This window comes from Panulirus ornatus, chromosome 34 (genome assembly GCF_036320965.1).
Source record: "Panulirus ornatus isolate Po-2019 chromosome 34, ASM3632096v1, whole genome shotgun sequence".
Classification (NCBI taxonomy): Eukaryota; Metazoa; Arthropoda; class Malacostraca; order Decapoda; family Palinuridae; genus Panulirus; species Panulirus ornatus.
In genome coordinates this window covers 4,526,070-4,536,069 of record NC_092257.1, presented here as the reverse complement: position 1 = coordinate 4,536,069, position 10,000 = coordinate 4,526,070, and the positions used below count along the sequence as shown (strand labels likewise).

General features: G+C 40.0%; 1 protein-coding gene across 1 annotated transcript in view; it reads left to right on the top strand.

Annotated features, from left to right (window-relative positions):
- The window catches only part of LOC139759718 (dipeptidase 1-like), a 108,630-nt gene that overhangs the window by 87,108 nt on the left and 11,522 nt on the right, over positions 1 to 10,000 (top strand). The window contains exon 10 of the mRNA XM_071682114.1: positions 6,301 to 6,376. Within this exon, the coding sequence (XP_071538215.1) occupies positions 6,301 to 6,376 (76 nt within the window). The remainder of the gene's footprint in view (positions 1 to 6,300; positions 6,377 to 10,000) is intronic.

The window sequence follows — 10,000 nt, the reverse complement described above, 5'->3', positions numbered from 1 at the left end:
AGTGAAGTGTTTTAGATATCTGGGAGTGGATCTGGCAGCGGATGGAACCATGGAAGCGGAAGTGGATCATAGGGTGGGGGAGGGGGCGAAAATTCTGGGAACCTTGAAGAATGTGTGGAAGTCGAGAACATTATCTCGGAAAGCAAAAATGGGTATGTTTGAAGGAATAGTGGTTCCAACAATGTTGTATGGTTGCGAGGCGTGGGCTATGGATAGAGTTGTGCGCAGGAGGATGGATGTGCTGGAAATGAGATGTTTGAGGACAATATGTGGTGTGAGGTGGTTTGATCGAGTAAGTAACGTAAGGGTAAGAGAGATGTGTGGAAATAAAAAGAGCGTGGTTGAGAGAGCAGAAGAGGGTGTTTTGAAATGGTTCGGGCACATGGAGAGAATGAGTGAGGAAAGATTGACCAAGAGAATATATGTGTCGGAGGTGGAGGGAACGAGAAGTGGGAGACCAAATTGGAGGTGGAAAGATGGAATGAAAAAGATTTTGTGTGATCGGGGCCTGAACATGCAGGAGGGTGAAAGGAGGGCAAGGAATAGAGTGATTTGGAGCGATGTGGTATACCGGGGTTGACGTGCTGGCAGTGGATTGAATCAAGACATGTGAAGCGTCTGGGGTAAAGCATGGAAAGCTGTGTAGGTATGTATATTTGCGTGTGTGGACGTATGTATATACATGTGTATGGGGGTGGGTTGGGCCATTTCTTTCGTCTGTTTCCTTGCGCTACCTCGCAAACGCGGGAGACAGCGACAAAGCCAAAAAAAAAAAAAAAAAAATATATATATATATATATATATATATATATATATATATATATATATATATATATATATATATATATATATATATATATATATATATATATATATATATATATATATATGCGAAAGTACTGTGACCCAACCTTGGTTTAACATTATGTTCGAATCAGCCACATGTGAGGTCATAGGTGGTGTGGAGAGGTCAGAGGTCAGGTCAGAGGGAGGCCATCACCTATATGATGCATAGCTGGCATGACTGATTGTCAATAATAAAGAAGGATTCGAACCGGGAGTGAAGGAGTCGACCCCGAGTTTGGAATATGCATGACACACCCGGCGCTGGTGTTTGTGAGAGTGAGGTGAGAGTGGAGGCCTGGTTGGTGCTGGTGTTTGTGAGAGTGAGGTGAGAGTGGAGGCCTGGTTGGTGCTGGTGTTTGTGAGAGTGAGGTGAGAGTGGAGGCTCGGTTGGTGCTGGTGTTTGTGAGAGTGAGGTGAGAGTGAGTGGAGGCCTGGTTGGTGCTGGTATATGTGAGAGGGAGGTGAGAGTGGAGGCCTGGTTGGTGCTGGTATATGTGAGAGGGAGGTGAGAGTGGAGGCCCGGTTGGTGCTGGTACATGTGAGAGTGAGGTGAGAGTCAGATTTGGCTTTCTAGTTGACCACCTTCCTCTCCCTCTCCCACCGACCAACTTCTCCCACGTATATTCCTCCCTCTCCCACTAACCTTCTCCTCCCACGTACACCCTACCCCTCTCCCAGGGACGAACTACCCCCACGTACATTCCCCCTCCCACACAAGCCCTCTCATCCCACCTAAACCATCTCTTTCCCCACTGACTCTCTCTCCCTCCTCCCACGTAGGCTCTCCCTCTCCCACTGACTTCCCACTCCCACGTACACTCCCATTTTCGTTTCCACCGTCGTAAAATGCTAACAATAAAACCTTTACCAGTATAATCTGGATCAGTTGAGATTACGACACAATACGACTCAAAATAGTAAAATGAATATATGTTTATTTGTTCCTATATCTGCCATTGCTATTGTTAATGCTTAAAAGATAAATAAGCATAAATGTATATATATATATATATATATATATATATATATATATATATATATATATATATATATATATTTATATATTTTATTTATTTTGCTTTGTCGCTGTCTCCCGCGTTTGCGAGGTAGCGCAAGGAAACAGACGAAAGAAATGGCCCAACCCACCCCCATACACATGTATATACATACACGTCCACACACGCAAATATACATACCTATACATCTCAATGTACACATATATATACACACACAGACATATACATATATATCCATGCACACAATTCACACTGTCTGCCTTTATTCATTCCCATCGCCACCTCGCCACACATGGAATATATATACATATATATATATATATATATATATATATATATATATATATATATATATATATATATATATATATATATATATATATATATATATATATATATATATATATATACACACTACAACTTTTTGATCATGTATCCTGTATAAAGTCTTTATCATTTAATCTATATAGTAGACGGGACTCGCTCATACAAATGGAGATTCTGGCTCAAAGCTCCGACCTCTCTTGCCCAGCCTAACCCCTAGTCTCACCCCCCACTCCCCCCTCCCCCCCCTCCCCCATATTTAAAACACGACTTTTTCCTGAATATAAATTGCTAATTATAACGATTTCCTGAAACAAGTAGTTATTCTCCAGCGGGAATTAAGTGTTGATTATTTTGTTTTTGTTCTTTTTGTATATATATCTTTTTCTTTCTTTCAAACTATTCGCCATTTCCCGCATTAGCGAGGTAGCGTTAAGAACAGAGGACTGGGCCTTTGAGGGAATATCCTCACCTGGCCCTATTCTCTGTTCCTTCTTTCGCAAAATTAAAATATATATATATATATATATATATATATATATATATATATATATATATATATATATATATATATATATATATATATATATATATATACATATATATATATATTTTTTTTTTTTTTTTTTTTTTTTTTTTTATACTTTGTCGCCGTCTCCCGCGTTTGCGAGGTAGCGCAAGGAAACAGACGAAAGAAATGGCCCAACCCCCCCCCCATACACATGTACATACACACGTCCACACACGCAAATATACATACCTACACAGCTTTCCATGGTTTACCCCAGACGCTTCACATGCCTTGCTTCAATCCACTGACAGCACGTCAACCCCTGTATACCACATGACTCCAATTCACTCTATTTCTTGCCCTCCTTTCACCCTCCTGCATGTTCAGGCCCCGATCACACAAAATCTTTTTCACTCCATCTTTCCACCTCCAATTTGGTCTCCCTCTTCTCCTCGTTCCCTCCACCTCCGACACATATATCCTCTTGGTCAATCTCTCCTCACTCATTCTCTCCATGTGCCCAAACCATTTCAAAACACCCTCTTCTGCTCTCTCAACCACGCTCTTTTTATTTCCACACATCTCTCTTACCCTTACGTTACTTACTCGATCAAACCACCTCACACCACACATTGTCCTCAAACATCTCATTTCCAGCACATCCATCCTCCTGCGCACATCTCTATCCATAGCCCACGCCTCGCAACCATACAACATTGTTGGAACCACTATTCCCTCAAACATACCCATTTTTGCTTTCCGAGATAGTGTTCTCGACTTCCACACATTTTTCAAGGCTCCCAGAATTTTCGCCCCCTCCCCCACCCTATGATCCACTTCCGCTTCCATGGTTCCATCCGCTGACAGATCCACTCCCAGATATCTAAAACACTTCACTTCCTCCAGTTTTTCTCCATTCAAACTCACCTCCCAATTGACTTGACCCTCACCCCTACTGTACCTAATAACCTTGCTCTTATTCACATTTACTCTCAACTTTCTTCTTCCACACACTTTACCAAACTCAGTCACCAGCTTCTGCAGTTTCTCACATGAATCAGCCACCAGCGCTGTATCATCAGCGAACAACAACTGACTCACTTCCCAAGCTCTCTCATCCCCAACAGACTTCATACTTGCCCCTCTTTCCAGGACTCTTGCATTTACCTCCCTTACAACCCCATCCATAAACAAATTAAACAACCATGGAGACATCACACACCCCTGCCGCAAACTTACATTCACTGAGAACCAATCACTTTCCTCTCTTCCTACACGTACACATGCCTTACATCCTCGATAAAAACTTTTCACTGCTTCTAACAACTTGCCTCCCACACCATATATTCTTAATACCTTCCACAGAGCATCTCTATCAACTCTATCATATGCCTTCTCCAGATCCATAAATGCTACATACAAATCCATTTGCTTTTCTAAGTAGGAAAGACATATATATATATATATATATATATATGTGTGTGTGTGTGTGTGTCTGCCAAAGGCCACTATAAACCACTGGAGGTCAGTGAAAACGTATCAAAAACCAGTGGTCGGCTATAAGAGACCTCGAAAGACATCACAAATAGGTTTCTAAAAGACAATCCGATATACTGAGAACAGAAACCTAGTTAAGGAACGAGAGGAACAAATATATCAATGGAAATAATTTAAAAAAAATCTACCTAAAAGAATATTTCTTAAAAGTATCTTTTATAAAAAGGAATATTTGTACCTAAAAAATGATTAAGAAAAATTATTATCTTTTACCATTAAATACAGTAATGTCTCTAATGAGGCACGTGGCTTTAACCACCCTACTCTTAATAAACTTAATCCCCCCCCCTCATAATTATCTATGGACGTAAACTATCTCTCTCTCTCTCTCTCTCTCTCTCTCTCTCTCTCTCTCTCTCTCTCTCTCTCTCTCTGATATGCAAATTGTGAAAAAGAACCCCCGTCGCTCTATAGAACCAGAACTGTCAACTCTGATTTAGAACAAATATTTATACATGCATTTTTCCTGGGTTGTTATGGTAATTTGAAATGCAATCAGGAGATATATATATATATATATTTTTTTTTTTTGAGTGATACAGGGAGTAAAACTGCAGATAAACCTAGTATAACAATGGTTAAATGTTAAATTGTTTATAAGAATCACAAAATTGTGGTTAAATGTTAACAAAAGTAGATATGTATAAGATCTTTGTTAATAAACCAATAGATAAGAGTAATGAACCCGTAGACGAAACACACACACACTTATATATATATATGTATATATATATATATATATATATATATATATATATATATATATATATATATATATATATATATATATATATATATATATATATCTTTTTGATGGCCTACGAGGCTCCACTCACGGACCAAAGTCCACATTACCACCAGATCGTAATTGATTACATGAAAAATGCTAGACAGAGGAAGATGTGAGAAGGAAAAAACACAAGGAAATAAAATTTCAAGATATCTTTTTCTTTTTTGGTTAAGAGTTAAGATAAAATTTCCATGATCCAGAGGGAGAGGTTGTAGTTATTAGGAGAGACATGATGGAGGTAGGGAGTTCTAAGGTTGTAGGAAAGACATGATGGAGGTAGGAAGTTCTAAGGTTGTAGGAAAGACATGATGGAGGTAGGGAGTTCTAAGGTTGTAGGAAAGACATGATGGAGGTAGGGAGTTCTAAAGCTTAGCGGTGTGAGGAAAGAAAGAGATGATGCAACCTTTCGCCATCCTTGACTTCCCGATAGCTACGCAGAGATCATGTGATACAATCCAACTTTCCTAAGATTACTTGGTCTAGCTAATGGCCGGATGGCGCACAGTGCAGCCAGCCTTCGAGAGGAAAAACCAAATGAATGTCTGCAAAAGAGAGAAAGTGAACCAACATACAACAGCGGAGGGCAATTGGGTCAGGTTGTGAGGTCAGACTCCCCTCTTCTTTGCCTGTTAGCAACTCTACCACCCCTTCATCTATTCTTCCTCCTTGCGCCTCCATTCATTTTCTTGCTCTCACACAAGCCACCTTTTTTATTACTTCCAAAACATTTTCTTTCTTATTCTCATTCGAGTTCATTGACCCTCCCTCACACCTCATCTCATTTGACCTCAATATTTGATCTTTTATGCAACTCTCGTACCTTCTTGTTGACTTCCTGCCGCTTTCTATCCTGTATTATCATCATTATTATCATTAATATTATCATTATCATTACTATTATTATTATCATTATCATTACTATTATCATTATCATCATCATTATCATTATCATTATCAATATCATGATCAATATTATTATAAGTGTCACTATCATCATCATTATCATCATTACCATCCTTAGTGTCATCATTATCATTATTATTATCATCATTATCATCATTATCATCATCATTATCATTATTATTATCATTATCATTATCAATATCATTATCATTGTCACTATCATCATCATTATCATCATTACCATCCTTAGCTTCATCATTATCATTATTGTTATTATCATCATTATCATTATTGTTATCATCATTATTATCATTATTGATGAAGTCATCAATGCCTCTCCCTGTCTGTTCCAGAGCACATCAACCACATCAGAGAAGTGGCTGGCATTGATCATGTTGGGATTGGCGCTGACTTCGACGGCATCAATAAGTAAGTGTCAAACGGCCCTAGGAACCCCCCCCCCCCCCCCCCAACACATACAGCTGTGATGTCTCAAAACAAAGAGGAAAAGATATTAAGGGAACAAAATATTTTACTTTCTGTAAAGAGACAGTAATGAAGACAGGGTCTCTGGTCGAATCATACTGGAGACAAATGCACAAGGATACAAGATGATCATGTTCTTCTCCACTTCAGATGACAGTTCTCTTTTGAGCAACTGAATTACGTGGCGATTAGAGAGAGAGAGAGAGAGAGAGAGAGAGAGAGAGAGAGAGAGAGAGAGAGAGAGAGAGAGAGAGAGAGAGAGAGAGAGAGAGCATGAAAATCTCATTGCCAACTTGTCCAAACAGACCATCACAAAGACAAGTGGAACTTTCATCAACTAATTTCCCTTGCGTCACCAAATTTCTGGAGAAATGCTTCTCAAAAAGCCATTTCCTTATACATTTGTCTGGGTTCATTCACCCATCTCTCACGTATGGGAGGCCCCATAAAAAAAATCCAATAAAAAACTGACAAATCTAACTATAAGGATATGACAGTAACTATCCCATACACCAAGTGTAATCTAACACTAACTACAGCTCACCTCGTTCAGGCAAGACCCCCTGGCTACGACCTATGACCCCCCCATTCACCCACCCAAGGTCAATGTATGATGACTGTTTCATCTCAGACGTCATTATAACCATTTTGAGTTAATGACGAGAAGTGCTGTTATTACTTCGTCCTTCTTTTTCATCTCAAATTGTGGCGCTTTACGAGGCGAGTTCAAAGGCGTTCTTCCGAGGGACGATCAATCCTGGTAGTTCAAAGGCGTTCTTCTGAGGGACGATCAATCCTGGTAGTTCAAACAACTTTGTTGGAACGGCAGTCTCGAGGTGTCTGTGTGGTTGTTGAGAGAATAGGGGCTTGATTTTATCTATCTATCTATCTGTCTATATGCACGTAGAACTGAATACTACAATATATCTAAAGTTATTAACCTTCTCTTCTATTTTCTCTAATTTCTCACAATATTATTCTGCCATTAGGTAGGTGCTCAAACCCCCAGTTGTTGTCCAAGATTATCCATATTACTTCAATCAAGCTTTCGCCTTCACGGAGGCATCATCAGGAATCTACAAGAAAGAGTAAAAAAAAAAAAAATGCGTCACGAAACTTGGATATGAAATGTAAAACAAATACAACATGTGTAGTAGAAACAAACTCGGAAAATCCCACATGATAGAGCACATAAAAAGTAAGGGAAAACATTAAAAGCGATACAAATTAAAAACGTCATGGAGGGTAGTATGAGCTACAGCTTAAATGCAACATATGGATACAGAAATATAAAAAAAGAAATTTACAGTTGAGGAAACATATAAGAACAGTATCAAACGAGGTAGGAATATAGACAGTCCATTACTAGATACACTAAGTTGGGTCACACGAGACCGATATTGTCCGGGTGTGGCGCTGAGGTCAGGTTGGGCTCGTCTGATTCTCTCTGACTTTCGTAACCTAGGACCGGGTGGATCTGTGACGCGTTCCTCCTGTCCAAAGATGGCGGACTCAGTAGCTTGTGGCTGGTCAGTGACGTGTTCCCATCCGTCCTAAAATGGCTTTAGGTCTACGTCATACTGGCTGGCCATCAAAGAGCTGTGTGGTTGTGGTCATGTTTGTTTGGATGTTGATGACAGGTGCTTTTCCCTCTAAACATAATTTCAGATCAAGCAATGATTAATATGATATGAATCGTAACAGCAGGAAATCATACTAATTAGGTTATGTTGACATCTAATTACATGTACTTAATTAAGAGCAGGATTTAACTGATGACCGGACATGATATAATTCATCTTTGAAAAAAGTAAAATAAAACTCATATGAATGTAGGTACTTAAAAACAATTTGATTCAGGTGATATTGTTTATGTTTTGATTACAATTAGAATGATAGTGATACTAAAACTATGATGATAATGTTACTACTACTACTACTACTACTACTACTACTACTACTACTACTACTACTACTACTACTACTACTACTACTACTACTACTACTACTACTACTACTACTACTACTACTACTTCTACCACCACTACTACTACTACTACTATTATTACTAGTAGTAGTACTACTACTACTACTGCTACTACTACTACTCCTACTACTACTACTACTACTAGTACTACTACTACTACTACTTCTACCACCACTACTACTGCTACTACTACTACTACTACTACTTCTACCACCACTACTACTGCTACTACTACTACTACTACTACTACTATCATTACTAGTACTACTTCTACTACTACTACTACTGCTATTACTACTACTGTATGATAATTCAATTCAGAAAAAAATATCAGAAACACCTTGAATGCAGGATGAACAAGTATTGGACCAACATGACCCCTACCTGGGTTCTGTACCTCAACATCTTTTAAAACTTACCAAAAAACCTGTTGGTATTCGCCATCGCTCAACAGTACGATACACATACCGTCTTCCTGACATAGTACGTCATGAGAGGAGGCGGAGGAGGAGGAGGAGGAGGAGGAGGAGGAGGAGGAGGAAGAGGGGGAGGAGGGGGAGGAGGAGCACTCCAGTCTCCATCTGAAGTGCTCTTCGTGCAAGCCTCGTCCCTCCTTAACCCCCCAGCCATCGCTCGAGGTTGTGAGTGAGCTAATGGTTCGTTCATCTCGTTTTCTATTGTTCTTCGTACTCCCGTTTTTGGTGACTGATAATCAGCGTGAGGGAACTTTTCAATTTTGAAATACAACCATGGCCACTCGCCCGCGTTGAAGTTGAAGGGGGTCGTAAGTGCGCCAGTAGATCAGTTGTAACAATCTCTTACATCTGATGCGATAACTTTAGGTTTGTCTTAGACAAAGACCCACACACACACACACATCTAGCTCAGAGGTCCATGAGAGATGAGATCTCAAAGTTATGTGTATCTTAACAGCGACTCTTAGCGATGAGAGACGTGAGCAGGCAGATGTATTGACACATTCACATTCCTCACTTTTTTTTAGAAGTGTTTACGAAGGATAACTTGTCGTTAAGAGGATAGTTCTAAGACGATAACTGATTGTTAGGGTGGTTAGGATCTTGTACCTTTGTTTATTGGTCAGGGGAGCCCTGTCTTGCCTCTAAGCTGTGACGTGTCTCGGACAGGACGAATCCTCAATCTTTTCCCTCACTGGAAGACAATTAGCTTGACCTCAGCTTCTTAGCTTGATCACGGTGACCTGACCTTTCCCATCCGCAGTGACACAGCTTTCCCAAGAGGTCGAAGAGAATATGAAATCTGGCAACGTCTTGGCATCCGGAATCCTCTCTCTCTCTCTCTCTCTCTCTCTCTCTCTCTCTCTCTCTCTCTCTCTCTCTCTCTCTCTCTCTCTCTCTCTCTCTCTCTCTCACTCTGTTTTGAGCCAGGTTTCCAGGTGGGAGGGTTGTGGGGTCTGGAGAGATACTTGCATAATCTTATGGTTTTTATTTTGTGAATCTTATATGAAGAGAAAGTTTACTCGGGGGAGGAAGGGGGGGAAGGGGGGGGAAGTTGGTGTGCATTATTTATATCAAGTGAGTGAAGCCAGGGCCACAAGGGGG